Here is an 18,812-nt window from a genome sequence, read left to right as displayed (position 1 = left end):
ACCTTTCCCCCATGTCACTGAGTTAATGTCTGCCACTCACATGATTTGCACTGAGTGGGGTTTTTACTAAGTGCATTAGTAAGAAACGTGTGACACACTTGACTTGCAACACGTAGGGACATGTTAGATCAAAAGCATGGCAAACAAAAACACATTGTGACAGATAAAATATACCCAAGTTATCAATAACTTTACAACTGTACAAGTTTTTCCGTTACTCCACTATAACATTTTCATATATTCATTTGGTTTGCAGTTGCCACATTTCCTCAACAATGGCAAATATATAAAAGCTTTCAACCTTAGGCTTTGTTTAGTAGGGCAGCAAAGTACAGGTGATGATTACAATTATAAGGGAAAACTTAATTTAATTTTGGTGCTTTGTTTTGGATTTAATCTTCTCTTAAAGAAAACATTGATTGTGAGATTGAGGTGGTGCAGCACGTATGAATAACTAACACCACGTTTAATAAACTGTTTACAAAGCAAATTAAGTCAGAGTCAGCTCAAAGTACACCAAGTAAGAAATGTCAAACCATGATTGTTCAGAAACAAAATTGAAATAACTGAAACTGGTGGCCATAGCTTAAAACTATAGGATTGTTACGTCACCCAGGAGAGTCCCGTGTTGCCCCACGTTAAGTAACACTGAAAATATCGTTTTTTTAAATATTATGGATCATATATGTGACTCCTTCCTAAGAAGAATCCTCTCAATCATCTTTGTCCTGGTAATAATTATTTGGATCAGTTAAAAGTAAACGGACTATTTTATTGAGTAATCCATCTGATCAATTGACGTAATCATTTATATTCATGTGAAAGCACCTTTCTAGTCTAGTTGTGGATCATCATGGAAAAGCAGGAAGATGAACTTGATGATACATGCAGCCTGTGCGGTGACTCACCTCTCTGTCGCAGTATTCCTCCAGGAAGAAAGCCAACTGTGAGAAAAACAACCTGGGATGTTTTACTTTCAGCTCAATCCAGTTTCAGTTCTGTTTCAAATAAAGTGCATCATCCAGTTTCTACCGAGATTACAATTATCAGGTAGGATGGTCTTTCCCAAGAATTCCACCTTTATTTGTACAAAGAAGATACATCAGGTACAAAACCCAGTGTGGGACAAGAGGCCCAAAAATACAAGAAATGATTCTTCTCAACCTAAACTTTATGACAAACAATGTTGGTCCAGATATTCAAGGTCCCCAGAGGATGAATCTTATCTTGACTTTGGTCACTCATCAACACTTCAGTTCAGGAAACCTCTAAAACTAAAGACTGTACTAAAGGCCCTGTCACACACATCCGTATGACAGAAACGTATGCCGGCGCATACCAAATATCGGCAATACGTTGATATGAATTAAAGTTGTGATTGTTTGAAGGACGCAGACCATACGCCGAACACTGCCAGACATACGGCCCTGTCACACAGTTACGTATGGCAGAAACGTCTGCCGGCGTATATGAAAATTAGCTCACCACAGCGGTGTTGTAGCTGACGCATACATAACGTATACATAACAAATTATTATACGCATGTCAAACATTGATAGCGTATCACTTATTTAAAACGTATCAGAGCGTCTGGACAACGGAGCTGGAAAAGTGGCATCTGGTTCACGTCATGCTGATGCTGGAGAACGGCTAACATGCTGAACGCTAGCTGTACTGTAGAAACACGTTTAATAAGTTATTCCGTCGTCAGGCATCATCTTAACATAGGGTAGGAATAGGGTATCCACTCGTTATCAATAAGTTGGCTGTAGGATTCATCGTCAGCCGACGTAGCCTATATCTAACGTTCCTCTAACGTAGTCACGTAGGTATTCACGTACTGTATTTACGTATGTCTAACGTAACGTCTGCGTATCTTATGAAGCACACGTCGGGTACGTCCGGTAATTTTGAACATGCTCAAAACATCAGCGTTCAACAACGCACCCCAGCGTAACACAGCGAGCTCTTAACGAACACTACTTATACCTTATATCAACGTACACCAGCGCGTTGCCCATATTTTGTATACGTTATGCATTCGTTGGGCATTCGTCTGATACATTTTGTATTAGTAAGTGATGCTCTATCAACAGGTTAGACATGTGTATCTGTATATGTTCACTTATCCGATCCGATGAAAAGTTGGACGTATTTGGACTCTGACACATTTTCGTATGCGCCGGCATACGTGTCTGTGACAGGACCTTCAGAGAGTGTAAAGTTTGCATGTTATAATCTAACTATAGTTATGTTAACATGCTAAGATGTTAAAAGGTTTTTTAATGTTAACTGTTTGTGATGACTTTATTCAAAGCTCTAAGGTGGTCATGAGTCATGCGTTCTAAATTCTTTAAATAATAATAATAAAAATTATAATTATTAATAATTGTTTAAGTTGTCTTCCCTTCTTTCCTATCATGACACTAAAAGGCCAGGTTAATACGTGAATGTCTTTTCTTCTTTGTTTTACTCAGTGTGAACAAATCATGTACTTGACTTTGACATGTTGAAAATACAACCTCATTAATTGTTTTTATATCTTTGTCAATACAGGTATATTGCAACACCCCTACTTCACACATCAACCTCCATCTTTGTTTGTGTATACAACCGACTGCTGCGTCATACCTTTGAGGAGAGACTGTCTGAAACCGCTTTCACCCTTTATCTCCTTTATCTCGTCTCCCCCCTATATGACAGACTTTCTGGCCCAACTTTCAAATAAGACTGTTGGGAATGGCTTTAAAGGCTTTTGTTAGACGTGATTACACAATGTACGTGGGATTGTACGAACTAGTTCACTTCACGCTACCTTTACTGAACTCTTGGTCATTGACTTTCGTCTGAATAGCTGCAAATGTGTCTGTTGTTTAGAAGTTTATATTACTACGGTAGATCTCCCTCCTACAGTCTTGTGTCACACAGCTCAACAGGAAATACCAGATACCTTCCCAAAAGCAACACTATATGTAGAAAGACAAGCCCATTCATTTCCCCCCACTCACACACGGTGGGCCTCACAGTCCCTGAATGAGTTGTTTCCTAAAAATAGCCCACATTAAAAAAGAAAGACTTATAATTTTTACTTAACTTATCTACTGTTATTTAGTGTGTTTCAGTCTGTTCTCACCACAATAATATATGTAGTTGAGCCCATTTCAGTTTGAATCAGACCATGTAATTGTACCTACTGTATGTAAATGATACGCCCATTTCATTTAATTAAATATATCACATCTGTTCAAAAGAAGAGACCTAAATGTCATTTTCATAATGTCATTCCCTCCATGTGTGGTGGGTTGAACTTTGGCTCTCCCCAAGAAGTCACTCGCTTGTGTTTATCCAGACTCAGCGGGTGAGAGCAGCGGTGCTAAAGTCACACTTCAGGCCACTAAAGCGGAGTCTGGATATGAGGCCCCCAACATCAGGTGTCCAACAGAGAATCTGACGTGACAAAGTTCTCACACAGGACGACCATAAAGGAATCTTAATTGGATCCCGGCCCTCCTTTGAAGGCAAGATCAGTCAACGTCCGATAAACTGTTTCAACTTTTTGTCACATACCTCAAGTTTACATGATTATACTAGTGAAAAGATCAAACGTAAGATTGTTTTTACTAAGAAGCAACAAATACCGACACGCACACACAGTATGAAAATTGGAGATCACACATTGAACTGTTCTGAATAATTTCACTTCAATGGAATTTGGAAAGTCAGAAACTAGACAGGGATGTGTTGTGGCGGCATGTTGGACCAGGTTATGATGTCCTTGACACTCTGTTGATGTTTGTTAAAACAAAAAGGGGAAAAAAATACTACTAAATACTAAAACTACAGTGAGAAATTGCTTCGTTTCTGTTATTTTGTCCACCATCTGCTATCTGGCAAACCTCTTGTTCTGGTGGTTGCTTGAGGCTTAAGGCCTTCCATATTACTTCTACTTTGAAAACATTTCCATGGGCTGTAGATTTTCTGTAGAAAAGATTTTCCATTTCAGACCCGGCGTTATCTTAAGTGGTCGGTCAAAAAGTGCAAGGCCTCTCACAGTAGGTGCAGTGGTCCAGGTGACACTTCAGTCCTTCTAGAGACGGCGACAGCCTCTCCACGGCCAGATAAGGGCTGTGCAGAGGCCGACACCAGAGTAAAGACAAAGAACTCCAGTGGTAGGAATGCTGTGAGGACAGACACAAGGAACTGACCGCACCCCCAGATCAACGGCTCTTACTGAATAAGCGTATTTATCCAGACAGGTTGTAAACTCATTAGCATCTTTGTAGTAGCGGAGGTGGCTCACAGCTACAGCCACCAGAGACACGCTAACACAATAGTCCAGGCACACTTTAAAATCCTAACACATACTTGCATACACGTTAAAGTGATACTCCACCCACAACAGTGATCATAAAAGAGCATATGAATGGACAATGAAGAAGTGGATTAGGCCTCAGGAATGTTTTCAGATTCTTCTGAAGACATTCCTGAAACAAACCTTTTGTTCTTCATGAAGACAGAAACAAGACACACTTTAATCCTGTAAGGGTTTGATTGGGCGGATTATCACTTTTAACATGCATTTCTTTAAAGTTGCATGTTATCTCATAAAAACTAATGAATAACATAAACAAAACTAGACTCACCAGTATATTCTCATAGTTCTTATAACGGAGAGAAAAAGTAAAATGTTAAAGTGTAGTTTGACATTTTGGGAAATACACTTATATTCTTAAACTAATCAGCTGCTTGCTCCGGCTTTATGTTTATTCTACACACATGAGAGCGGGGACAATCTCTTCATCTGAGTCTTAACAAGAAAAGAAAGTAAGCATATATTTCCCAAAAGGTCAAACTAATCCTTTATAGTTTTGATTTTCATTTTTATCTCAAACATCAACAATCATCTGACACTTTATATACATTGTTTAGATTTTCTCATTTGATCTTTTTAGTATTTGCAACCATGATACATGTTTTTATTTTTGCAATCAAACACCTCAAGTAAAGCAAAGCCCCAAACACACATGCACAGATGTGTTTTCCTGCATTGTCAGCTAAAACCCAACAGCTAAGTACAGTTGTAGACTAGTCCAGTCAAAGCTGTCGGTGTTTTGCATTGTGTATATTTGGCTTGTGTTTCTATGCGTTTTGGGAGACTGGGAGTTGATAGGTTAGAGCGTGTGCAGCCAGCCACAGGTGTGAATGCCATGCGACTGAGGTCAAGAAGGGTAAAGTGAGAGTGTTCAGCTGTCTGCTTAGATCACTATGAAAGAGGAATATGTTGGGAAGGTACCAAGCCACAGTGTATAGTGAGCCTAGCAACACAACATTAAGTGTGTGTTTGTTTGTGCTTTCATTTGGGCATTTAGCTGCTTCTCTAATCCCGAGTGACATTCAGTGAGCACAGTGAGAAACCTTTGCAGATGCAGGGATAGAACCTGCAGCAACTCCTCCCCCCCTCCAGTGTGTACATGTGTTCAAACTCGTCAAAGCAGTTATCACATTTGAAAACGTCTTTATTTATTTTTTTATTTTTTTTACATTGTATTGCATTTCGCAATTGTGCAAAATTCAATATTTTAAAGTTCCTCATAAATAACAAACATACCATAAATAAACAATTATCACCACATTGAACACAAACTTTAAAAAAAGCTACAGTCACATTGAAATTGCACAAATGGATTTAAGATGAGCAATTTCTTTATTTACAGTTCAAATCAGCAGAAAGGAGGCCAAAGTCTTATGTGGTTTTGTGTGCCTTTCTCCTTAAAGTCTGGCCCCGTCTCGCAGCGGCTTTACAGAACAACAGCATGTCCATAAGACCATCGCAGCCTCTATTCTACTGGGTCCGCTCTAACAAATGAAAAGTAAGGTACTTATCGATAAACGGAACCGGATCAACAAAATCCTTCAAAAAGAAAAGCAACTTCTCAGAAGTTTGGAATAGAATCACTGCGCTACACATGAACTGAACTGAGTATCAACTGAGTCGAGAAGACTCAAAGTAATCCATTTATTTTAGAAAACGCAAGTTCAGTGGCGACATTCCCAAGTCCCCCACCACATGTTCTATAGCCAGTATATTTGTAGTTAATTGTTTCTAAATAAGAGTTGGATCCATTTCAACAATGAGGTAATATAACGAGACACCACACTTGATTATGTATGGAATGAAATAAGACAGCACCAAGTGTCAACAGCATTACTCATTAGTATCAAGTGTTAGTATGTAGTAGGTAGAGTATTTGCTGCTTTAATTTTTAAATGTCATGTGTCCAAGGATTATATCCAACTTCATGTCCACTTAAAAATACTTAAATAAGTAGGAATAAAGACTATATAGAGTCCTTTCATTGACTGGTCGATAGGTCTTGCAAGCAACTAAAGCCTTTTGTACAAATGTAGCGGACATAAGGTTCAGTTCCATGTGAGATCATGCTTGTGGCAGTGAAGAAACATGAAGAAATGTAAATGAAATGCTGCATATCAAAATGCAACAATCAGTCCTCTTAACCAGGAGAAACTCCAGCAACTCTCACACTTAGACATTCTCTTTGTCATTTCCATTGATGATATGCACATAACACACCTCAATAAATATATTAAAAACACTCTTAAATAGGCATAGGTCTGATCTGTTTCCTTTTCTAAGCATCTTTAAAACAGAATTTATAGAATATATTAGAATGTACACATTTTTATAAATACATATAGTTCAACATAATTAATCTCTGTTTATAAAAAAAAAAAAAAAGGAATTAAACTCGTAGTTCTGAGGGCCTAACTTCTCTTTTGTTTGTGTCCATGCTGCCTTGCAGTGTGGGAAAGGTTTACAACATTGCCTGTTACTGCCACCTAGTGTGGCATAAGAGCAGCACTACAACATTTTATCCTCCTGTTGGGAGTTGATGCCAATACGTAAACATGCATGGTATACCCAGTCAAAAGCTACATTCCAAAAGTAAAATCATTCAGTTTCTCTTTTTTGTACATTATTGCAAAAACTCCAGACTTCAAAAGAAAAAATATTGCAGAGGACGACAACATCAAAACAAAAAAACATTCACATCACATCATGACAGAATTAAGTGTCCACCACGTTTCACGAGGAGTGTGTCAAACACTGGAGTGGTGGGGAAAAAGTGGAGCTCGAGGAAAGATCGGTCAATGTTAACACATCCGGGAACATCTTGTACTGAAGAGAGTGGGAGCTGGTATCTGTACGGTGGAGCTGAACGGTGGAGTGTGAGGCATCCAGACCAGATACAGTGCAGTCCAGAAATAATGGAAAACATGGCAGCCATATTGGCTTTAATATAAAATAAAATAAATATTGGTGGATCTTTCAAGGAATCATCTGGCGTCTCTTAACTCTTCATGAAAAAGTAATAGTTACGTGTGGAACATGTTTTTTGAGATTACAGGGTACTGCACATAAATAACCTTTTTAATTTTTTAATTAAAGTTACTGATTTATGTCGTACATTTTTTAAACCATTATTGGCCAACCTTTACGAAGATTGCCACTAATTCTGGAGGGTACTGCCTTATCTACACCTTCCCTCTTTCTCTTCTCCACCCTCCGTCCATTTACCTGTCCACTCCCGTCGTCCTCCTCCACGTCTCAAACCGAGCAGTTGCGTCTCTTCCCAGAGCCAGTCTGGGCTGTAGCAGCAGAGGCTGAGGTCAGCCAAGCGGTGACCCCGTGTCAAAGGCTGGTGGAGGAAACCGAGAGTGTGGGTGAGGAAGGTGGTGGGAAGTTCAGCAGCTCCAACACAGCCACGCCCACACTGCTGCGCCGGGTGAACATGCAGGAGGCCGCGACCCATTTGTTGCTGCGCGGGTTGTACTTCTCGATGGAGTTGAGACTGGAGCTGCCATCGTTACCTCCCACTGCGTATAACCAGCCATCCATAGCCACCAGGTCATGGGTGCTCCTGGAAGGAGAAAAAAACAAATTCAGTATATATAAGGTGTAATTTATGTAGCTCTTATGAGGAATTAATAATAATAATAATAATGTATGTGTTCTCTTTAATCTAGCTAACTATTTATTACCGAGCCAACACCTATTCATGTATAGTGGATGCAGTGTTGCATTACATTCACAAAATACAAACCCACTGCAGGAACATTATCAATGATTGTGTCCAAAAAGTAAAAGATGACGGAAGAGATTGTGAGATGTACAGATGAGATAAAAACATTCTGAATTGGTATTATTATTATTATAGATATTGATTGATTAGTAAAATATTATAATCGCAGTTTCTAATAACAAACACAATGCTGTTATCTTTCTGTGTCACACGGTTTGAGGACACAAGGAATAACACTTCAGTTAATTATTCATCCTAGCAGTAGATAAGTGGGGAAATTAATGGGTTGTTGCGATAAAAAGAGACTTTCTGTCGGCCAAGAGTCTTAGTAATTATTTTAGCAGATTCTAGTCATTTTCATAATAACGTGCGATTATTTTGGCAATTATTCTACAATATTTCTTTATTGGTACATGTTTAAAATTGTTTATTGGAGTGGTAGATTAGTGGTCAATACAGCGTGATGTTTTGAACTGTGTAAATGGAGCTTCTCAGCAACTGGATAAGAAAAGAACTCAAAGCCACAGAGCTGATTAACACATGGGTAATTCATGCGGCTGCACGGCCAACTGTTGTCAGGTTTCCCTGCTCCTACACTTTACTGACTCGCATACAAGAACGTGTGTAGGTGTGTGTGTGTAGGTGTGTGTGTGTGTGTGTGTAGGTGTGTGTATGTAGGTGTGTGTGTGTGTAGGTGTGTGTGTGTGTGTAGGTGTGTGTGTGTGTGTGTGTGTGTGTAGGTGTGTGTGTAGGTGTGTGTGTGTGTGTAGGTGTGTGTGTGTGTGTGTAGGTGTGTGTGTGTGTGTAGGCGTGTATGCTGGTGTGTAGGTGTGTGTGTGTGTGTGTGTAGGTGTGTGTAGGTGTGTGTAGGTGTGTGTTGGTGTAGGTGTGCATGTGTGTGTGTGTGTGTATGTAGGTGTGTGTAGGTGTGTGTTGGTGTATGTTGGTGTGTGTTGGTGTGGGTGTGTAGGTGTGTAGGTGTGTGTGTGTGTGTGTGTCTGTCTGTCTAGCGGCCTGGCGGCCATCTGCCGATGTGTCCTCAAATCCAAGACTTCTACATCTCTAAACCTCCCTCCCTGATTCCGATCTTGTATCAATACAATGCTGCGAGTGTGTGAATGTATGCCAGCTTTGATAATCACCGGCAGGACAAGTTTCATTTTCTAAGAAATAAGAAAGAGCCGACTGTTGTGGAAAATAGGTCATTTGATGTTTATGCCGTAAGAAGATTTAGGAAGTAAGGAAGACGTCCAAATGCCCTAAATCCTACGCCTCGAAGAGTAACGATTTTCCGCAGAGCAAAATAATCGCAGCAGGAATACCCTTTCAACAAGATCCACACAGACATTTTTGTTCTTTAGCTTTTCAAAAGAGATTTTATCGTGTATTTAGTTTAAAGGAAAACTGGAGTTATCACAGTGTTTCTGAAGAACAGACCGGCCGATTTCACCCCCCCCCCCCCCCCGCCTCCCTCATCTTGAGAAGCCTGAAGAGAAGGATAAAAGCAGGGCAGGACTTAACATAAATGTCGAGTGCATTTGAGGCCAATGCATTTCAGCATTTCATTACTATGAGATGGACCTGGCAATATTGTCTTTGTTACACTCATGCCAATAAAGCATATTGAATTAAATAGTAGAACTGTGTTATCCTGATGGCTCACTTGGCTAAGGTGTGTTTCATTTAAATACATTCCCTGGGTTCGTCTCAGGTCCTGTGTAATATGTCATAATTTTAGCTCATTTTCTTAGGTATTTAAATGTAGTAAAGGGCATCTATACGTTTGTGATGTTATAGGAAGGAATACATTTGGCTACAAGTTGCTTCCTTACTTGCTGTGGTGGCCACAGTCTCTGACATCTTCAAAGGGGGTTTTCCAGGTCAAACATGTATCACTGCAGAGCTTATCTTATTCACTCTTTCATGGTTAAAGTGAGTAATGACAGATACACGTTTTGTTTTCACCACATTGTTCGCTGTTCATAGAGTGGGTTTCTTTTTTTTGGGAGTTGGGCAAAATACTGAACCCAAAATTTTCTCCCGATATCCAAAGGTGTGTGAGTGTGTGTGAATGTTTATCACTCCTGACGAGCAGGTGGCACTTTGTATGGTAGCCTCTACCTCTGTATGACTGTGTGTGTGAATGCTGACATGTGTTGTTAAAGCGCAAAGACTAAAAAAGCGCTGGGCGCAGGCTGACCTGCGTATGTTCATGGGGGCCACTCCCTCCCAGGTGTTGGCCTTGGGGTTGAACCGCTCCACAGAGTTCAGGCAGCTGGTGCCGTCGTTGCCTCCTGCGACATACAGCATGCCGTCCAGCACGGCCACCCCGGCACTACTGCGCCGACTCAGCATGTTGGCAATGGCTGTCCATGTGTTGCTCTGTTCATTATATAAAAGAGACTGAGCATTGGTCACATGTTCACGGATACATCTGTTGTGTACGGATTTGTCTCCACATTCAGTTAGTCCTGGCAACCAACAAGTTACTTTGATGATACATTTAACAGCATGCAATTTACCTGGGGGTCATACTTCTCCACTGTTGCGAGATGTGAGGAGCTGTCATAACCTCCCACTGCATACAAGCTGCTATCTGGAGGGGGAAAGGGAGTACATGTAAATATTAGCAGTTGAATACGATGGAGGTAACACCCTCTTGATTTCAGACATTCAAATCCAGACAGTGAAACATAAACATACAGTAGAACAGCATGTTTGTATTATGTTTTCCTACCCAGCGTTGCTACTCGGACATATCTCCTACGGGTGCTCATGGCAGCAATGGAGGTCCATGTACTGGTCAGAGGGTCGTAACGCTCTGCACTGAAAGAGGAGAAAAAGACTTACTTGTATTCAATATAATAACACTAAAAGGCTGCCCTATTTAGATAAACTGTCTTTGAGACCTGGCCTAGAAAGAAACAACAATGTAGCAAATCTACCTATAAAGTATCAAGAGGTTCAGCATTCATCACCAGAACGTTAGTCTGTGCGTACCTATTGAGGCAGGAAGCTCCATCATAACCGCCAGCAGCGTACAGCAGGCCATGCAGGACCGCTACACCCAAACAGCTCCGTCGTGTGCCCATGGAAACCTCAGGTTGCCAGGAGTTAGTGATGGGGTCGTAGGACTCCACTGTTGCGAGGTCTGAGGTGCCATCATACCTGAGGGGATGTCGATATAAATGTAACTAAAAAGGCTTTCTGACTAACGTGGAAGCATGTTGACTTAAAGGATAACTTGGGTGGTGGCGGCTTTTTTCCCATGTTTTTGTGTCCAAGTGACTAATGTGGACAACAACTTTTGAAGTTGGTCCAGTATTGAACGAGAGCAGCCGGCAGCCGTGAAACAGGCTGCAATGTAATCGCTTTAGGGCAGTTCCACACTGTCAATGTATGTCCACTCACTCACTCAACATTCAAATCATCACTGATGACTCACCTGTTCAACACTGCCTTCAACCACTGACCGTCTCTTCTCCTTATCCCCCCTTTTTTTCTTTTGTTTATTCATTTTTGTATCACTGACTCTGTCAAGTGTCTCTGAGTTTCTAGAAAAGCGCTATACAAATCTAATGTATTATCATTATTATTATTAATAATAATAATAAAAGTGCTTGTTTTCACCACTGTCAGATTGTTATTATAGTGTCTGACAACATTATACAACATTATGGAACATTATGGACCCTACAGAGAAATAAGACGGTTTTCTTGACCTTTCTCTTGATCCGGTCTGTTTGTTATTGCGTCTAACCAAGTCTCGCTCTGAGAAGTCTCGCTCTGAGAAGTCTTGCTCTGAGAAGTCTCGCTCTGAGAAGTCTTGCTCTGAGAAGTCTCGCTCTGAGAAGTCTCGCTCTGAGAAGTCTCGCTCTGAGAAGTCTCGCTCTGAGAAGTCTTACTCTGAGAAGTCTCGCTCTGAGAAGTCTCGCTCTGAGAAGTCTCGCGCTGAGAAGTCTCGCTCTGAGAAGTCTCGTTTCGCATCCACATTGTCATAAACGGCTAAATATTTAGCCATGACATTGAAAATCTTTTAGATAACACTGAGCCTCGTTTTCTGCACTGCAATGTTGTCAGACATGAATATTTACAATCTCAGCCTGTCAGTGGCGAAAAAATGTTGTATTGCAGCCCGTTTCATGGCGACCATCTGCAGCGTTCTCGCTCAATACTGGACAAATTAGTCATTTGGGAACATAAGAAAATAAGAAAAAAAAAAAGTTTCCTTTTAAATCTAACTGTCAAGTTAAAAAGGCATTTTGTTTTGTGGAAAGCCCTTAACATCTGATCAGGAGCACCATCACTCAGGATTATTTTATATGTTAAAGCTTCCTCTTTGTAAAAGTCAGGTTTAGTTCCTATCATGCAATGTAGTGTTTGAGTAAGAGATGAGATGGTGAGTTAACTAGACTAGGGTCAACTAGGGTCAGAGGTCAACGCTATGGTTCTCATCACTCACCCTCCAACAGCATAAAGTCTGTTCCCAATGGCTGCCACGCCCACCCGTGCCCGCCGAGTGGACATGGACGCCACCATGTGCCAGCGGTCTGTCCTGGTGTCATACGCCTCGCAGTCTCCATGAATGGCAAACAGGCTGCCACCCCCTGCCGACACACACAAACACAGTATGGTGAATAAAATGTCAAGCAGTAAATAAAAACAAATATCTAATATTATAAAGGACATTGTGATTTTGGCCAATTTTTCAAGATGCTGGGCTTTGGGATGGTTTTATCTGAGACTTTATTGCGGTTTACTAATGGCTTTTTATTTCTAAAATAAATATTGGACATTTATATCTTGATATACTGTATAAAAAAACAAATGTTTAGGGTAGAGATCAAACAATGAACTGTAATTGTATTTATATGGTTTAGTTTAGAATTAATAATAATAATAATAATAAATGTAATTTATATAGCGCTTTTCAAGACCTCAAAGCCGCTAGAATCGTGAAGCCATGTAACTAAAGTAAAGGAGAATTATATGATCTCTACAAAAAACAGATCTGGATAAAATATAACATCCAGTAATTCGCAAATAAGTTAAAACAAATGTTTCACTTTACTGCATTGCATCCACTAAGATCTGGAAAACATTTAAATCATTATATATCTCGTCTCATATGTCAGTATTTTTATCTCCCAGCTGTAAAAATGCTGATGCTTGCAGTGACTACAGAAGCTAAAGTTAATTAAAGTGTGGCCGACGTGTACCCTAGTGGGTACCTTCAGGGGCACACTGACCAACGGCGAAGAGCACAGGGCTGGCGCCCTCACAGCGTCGTGGGCGCGTCCGGCTGTTGCTGAGGACTCCCCTCTGCTCAGGCATTAGGTGGTACTTGAGAGCCTCGATCAGGAGGTCCTTGCACTCCGAGTGGTGTCGCACCAGCAGCTCTGTGTCCACGTTGCTCATCAGAAAGTCTCGCCTCAGCAGGGGCAGCCGCACACACTTCATCAGCTATCAGCAGGGGCAGAGACATGGAGGCTGGTGAGTTAGGGTCAGGAGCAAATGTGATGGAGGTGTTTTTTATATAGAGTATAGTCAAACTAAAAAACATGTGTTGAGAAATGAGAAAAGTCAGAAAGTCTTACCCAAGGTACATGTTGCCTGCGTCCATCTATATCATGTTTCACCCAGCTCAACACAGCCCGGTAAACTTCCTCTTCAGATGGCACGTTGAGATTGTCACTGGAGATCAAATCCAGGACCTGGATGATCGAGACAAATCAGATGGGCAGAGACATTTTATTTAATTATTTACAAGAGCAATCTCCTCACATTCAACTTTAATTCAACTGTTACCACTTAATTCAACTGTTACCACCAGAACAGCACTTGCAGAATAATTTGCATTCACAAAAAAAGAAAAGAAACTGACATTAAAAGCATGTCAACACACAGGAAGTAATTTGCGCCATTTCCTGACTGACTGCTTCTCTACCTTCCTCCTCTCTTATCTCTACCTTCATGTGTTGTATTTTATCCAGAATGATAATCGAAAGGGATGGGCAGCGCTCTGTTTTGTGTCCATCGAATCAAAAAGATGCATCAAATAGCATCACTGATTTCAAAATAAAGTGAAAAACCAAACACATCATTCACACATAAATGTTTATGTGTCATATAAGGTCAGTGTGTGTGTGTAGTGGTGCTGTGATGTATACCACTACGTGTGTGTGTGTGTGGCACAATGAGTGCTGCAGTCTGAGTGGCTGGCTGGCACTGTTCCCAGATCAACCCAAAGCTGGCAGGCTGGGTGGGGCCAGAGCGGCCAGCTGCTGCAGCTGCCTTGCCTGTCCTGATCAGGGCAACAGTTTGCTGCCTCCAGGAACAGCCAGCACTAATCCACAGTCACACAAGAGAAATACTGCCACTGCCCCGACCTGCAGTCTCCCTTACCTTTGCATATACACACACACCGCATCACATTAACTCAAACAAACATTGGTGTGTGTGGAGGAGATTGGGTTTACGAGTGTATTAGCTGTCGTTGTAGTATGGCAGCAAGAATGAGGGATGCATGAATGAAAAAGGGGTTTTGGCTGCTTCCAGATGTCTTTATACACCACACATGCACGCAATAATTAGGATGCATCCATCCGTTGTTGTCTTTATAATATCATGCATGTGATGCTATATCAGTGAAGCATAGCCAACGCTGACTATTCACAACCCTGCCATGCCTCGTCACTTCCTTTACAGAACATGGAAAGAAATATGAAGCATATTTCACAGCTCTGTGAGCTCTGAGTCGCTCCAGATCCAGATCTAATGCAAATTTATGACAGACAGAGAACAGCCAGGGACGGTGAGCAAAAGGATAAAGAGAGACTGAAGAAGAGAAACAAAAGAAAATAAAATTGTCTTTTTTATCTGCCTTAATGCAGCTTAACTTTCCCTGTTTTTATGGATAGTGTACACACTCTTAATTCAGTCTCAGGGCTTTGAAGGCCGCAGACAGAGAGTGTGATTTACTTTCATGGAGCACAATCTCTTTAGTGCAGTGGGGATTGTTCCTTAGAGAGGGAAAGTGATACTGGCAGCTGATTGTTTCTTCTTTTCACTGCAACTTTAATTCATTGCCACCTGGCAAGACTAAAGAAGACCTTTGTTAGAAAGAGACACCATTTCATATAACATATGATGCAGTTCTCTTCTTTATGGAGACAACACAAACCCCTCCTACACTTGACTGGAGGAATGCATCACCTGCTGGGAGTTTAGATGCAGTCGGATATTGTGAGGCCAATTAAAATGTTTTAAAAAAGCAACAAGAGATTAAGATTGAAAATGAGAAAAGTTAAGACATGACCAAAACAATTGTGGCCTTTTGACCATTCAGCAATATTCACGTTAACAGTTAGCACAATGGTGTTTTGATGCTCATCTGTTTAAGTCCTGTAATAACAAACACGACTCCCTTAACAAACCCATTTTGCAGTGGCAGCAGGTCCCAATCACAAGCGTTGATTTTGGGCGGTGGGACTTCCCTTTTGTTTAGGTTCAGATCAGAGATTATATCTGCATTGTTTCTTCAACCTTAATATAACCGGCATAGTTTCTCTACATTAGGAACACCCTGCTCAACGCTTAGAGGCCGTCAGTACAACCACAGTCTGACCTGCTTGCTGCTGAGTTTCTAATGGAGCAGAGTGGGTCTTATGTGGGTGGGATTTATTTATTTTAGGGATCAGAAAATCAGAAAAGTGGTAGGGACATGTCATCACCACCCCTACCACTTTTCTGATTACCTACAATTCTCCCCACCACTTTTTAAAAATATTAATTTTGAATGCAAGTGTTTAGACAGAGGAGAGATCTCGCCTGAGCTAGCTGTCTGTCGCAGGTGATCAGAACGTTATTGTTCCGGTATCAAAGTTAAACACGTAATGTTGATTGTTCAGTGATATGAAAGACACAGTCAGCTGTCCGGAGTATACAGACCAGGATTTGTTTTCGTCTAGTTTGTTTAGCTAACTTCAGTGCTGTACAAACAAAAATAGTTAGGTAATACTTACAGCCTACTTCGCTAACATTAACAGATAACGTAGTTAGTTAGCAAACTAAATGTCTGCCGTAGGGTGATTGGTGCTATTAATGTTGGAATTATAGGCTACCTGCTGGCCAAATCTCTGAGTGGGTTCAGACTAGGGTTACTCTAGTTAACATTACAATTTATTTTATACCATAGACAATATGTGTCATCAGTGAGAAGAGAAGAGACGTTTTTGGGTCATACACAGGAACTTGTGTGTGCCTGTAATAATACGGGAGGGGAGAGGGGTCCATGTTGAGATAGACAAAGAAATACGTGTTGATTTACAGCTGCTGTATAGAGTAAACCTCTGCATATAGTAAATCATTAAATGAAGGAGACAGGTGGACAGGTTAATAAGGAAGTTTGCAGCAGCAATGTATAAACTCCTTTTCTTATACTTACCTACAGTTGAGGTCTCTAGGTAACTAAATACTGAAACCCACTAGTGAAAAGTATTAGCAGGGTATATATCTATGTCCTCTGTGACCGCATTTTACAGAAGTGTTCCGCGGGACATTTACAGGAGTTTACAGGAGTTAAGTTGACCAAAATGTCAAATACTGTTATTGCTAAAATATTACTTTCACATTGAATTCACATGTCTAGTGAGAGACGGCACTCATACCTCTGACCCATCCTACGTCAAGGACCGCAGGCTAAGTATTCGGTAATTAATGGTAAATTATCAAGCTTTATTTTATTTTATTTTATTTTATATGGACAACATTTTCTAGGGGCACCCCTGAGTACATTGTGTAGAATTTTAGGAAATGTGATGAAATATTCCAAAATTTTCTGGGGTAGGACTGCTTGCCAAATGTTTGTCCCCACCACTTTCCAAATTAAACCTATGCCCTTGACAGCAGCTGATTATCTTATCAACCATTTAGCCACAGCAGCTACGCTTGATGGCTAATATTGAATTAGCAATCCTAAAATCTTACCTTAATCTTTTTTTTTTATCCTCTTTGATACCTCAGAAAAAGAAAGCAATGTTAGCTCTATGAACAGTAGCGCAGCTGTGGAAAATGTCACTGGCTTTGGCTATTAACACTTCCAGGACAGGAACGACAGCCTTGCCACTGCTGAGCCCAGCTAATGAATAAGTGATAGTTTGGCTAAGTTGATGTACCAGATAAAGTAGTCCATGGCAGCACGGTGGAATGATAAAACCACAAGAGACAGTGATTGATGCAGCGAGCTGAAGAAAAATAACTCTTCCAAACGAATGTTAAAAACACAACAGCATGCTTGTGGCCACTACACATTGTGGCACATACAGGCAGCTTTGCTATTAGTGAGCAAAGAGTCGTAAACAATATGCAGTAACTAAATGTGTTCTTAGTATCACTTTATGTTTTCTTTGATGTTTTCTTTGGCATGTTTCTAAGGATTAATCAAATAGTGAGCAGCAAATTCAAATTGTGAACCCAAAAGTCAATAACTGTGTGTAATGATTAATGACTTTTTAAAGGTTCTCAATACAGCATTCAGAGCACATCTATGTTTGAGGGACTGCCGCCACGTGGCTCTCAACATGCTGATGGTGCTAACAGTGAGAAAAGTGCTACCAACAGCAACAGTGCTAACAGAGCTACCAGTGTTAACCTGTGGGGGAACTGGACGCCGCCGTTGCATTTCCGCAACAACGCCTTGAGTCGTGGCGAGGTCATCAACGGTAAACACCGTATTAGCGGTGGCTATTAGCTAGCCACACAGCAGGTCTCACATGCACGCGCGGCCAGAGCGGCTATGTAAACAAAGCACAGAAAAGTTTGGATACCAACACACACAGAGGGAGTGTGACTTCATTCTCTGCTCAGGACTCCATTACTCCTTTATATCTTTACATAGAAAACAGTTGCTGCTATATTAATGCTCTGAATGCTGTATACAGCACCTTATAAAGTAACATGACTCCAACCAGTTGTCTCAAAGTAAACTGAGACTAGGTCTGATCAGGAAATACTTTTGTCTAGTGGGCAGTGAGTGGCTTTTACACTGAAAAAATATTCTCCTTTTATACCCATATTCCCCATGGTGACTGAATATAACAACGCTTTTAAATCTCTTGGTAAGCAAATGACGCAATTAAGGAAGCAATTAACATAACATCTGTTTCCCACTAGGAATATAGCACCAATACAACGACTTCCTTTCAAAGCACCAGTGGGCAGAAGACACAGCAGGAGATAGAAGAAGCATCACCCGTACCTGTTTCAGCGGCAGCAGCATGAACTCCTCTGTCTTGGAAACCTCCACAAAGTGCTGCAGGACGTACTTGTGTGCCGACTTGAGCAGGTCGCTGCAGGAGTGCGTGTCAGCGAAGCCTCGGATACCCAGGCAGTTAGAGGGGTCCAGCTGGCTGAGGAGGAACTTGCAGCAGGCGTCCCGCACCCCGTTGAGCTGCAGCAGGCTGGCTGCTGGGAGCAACGTCTAGAATTGCAATTACAGGTGGAAACACACTGATGTCTGTTTGCACTTTGAGGAATTCAAGAATCTTGTCTATACATCTGAAATCTTCTACCCCACCTGCACGTTGCCTTCCCCGACCACAATCTCTGCTGTGTAGCTGTACTGGACCAGCTGCTCCAAAGCCTGACAGTCGATGTCATGGAGGGTCACATGGGTCTGCCGACTCTCCGACATCTCATCTGCACGACAGC

The 18,812-nt window shown here is 41.1% G+C and overlaps 1 protein-coding gene across 4 annotated transcripts in view; it reads right to left on the bottom strand.

The window, feature by feature from the left end:
• Positions 1-5,495: 5,495 nt before the first annotated feature.
• Positions 5,496-18,812, bottom strand: part of klhl17 (kelch-like family member 17) — a 17,177-nt gene continuing 3,860 nt past the window's right edge. For 3 of the 4 annotated variants that reach the window (XM_029435037.1, XM_029435038.1, XM_029435040.1), the window contains 10 exons: positions 18,679-18,800; positions 18,361-18,582; positions 13,700-13,816; positions 13,334-13,565; positions 12,565-12,709; positions 11,103-11,270; positions 10,840-10,928; positions 10,625-10,698; positions 10,303-10,484; positions 5,496-7,940 (listed from right to left, as the gene is read on the bottom strand). In XM_029435037.1, the coding sequence (XP_029290897.1) occupies positions 7,712-7,940; positions 10,303-10,484; positions 10,625-10,698; positions 10,840-10,928; positions 11,103-11,270; positions 12,565-12,709; positions 13,334-13,565; positions 13,700-13,816; positions 18,361-18,582; positions 18,679-18,800 (1,580 nt within the window). In that variant the 3' untranslated portion in view covers positions 5,496-7,711. The remainder of the gene's footprint in view (positions 7,941-10,302; positions 10,485-10,624; positions 10,699-10,839; positions 10,929-11,102; positions 11,271-12,564; positions 12,710-13,333; positions 13,566-13,699; positions 13,817-18,360; positions 18,583-18,678; positions 18,801-18,812) is intronic. The other variant, XM_029435039.1, reaches the window with a different exon arrangement.

Source organism: Cottoperca gobio, chromosome 7, assembly GCF_900634415.1.
Source record: "Cottoperca gobio chromosome 7, fCotGob3.1, whole genome shotgun sequence".
NCBI classification, from domain to species: Eukaryota; Metazoa; Chordata; class Actinopteri; order Perciformes; family Bovichtidae; genus Cottoperca; species Cottoperca gobio.
Note: the sequence above shows the minus strand (reverse complement) of the source record. Positions and strands in the feature narration are given on the sequence as shown.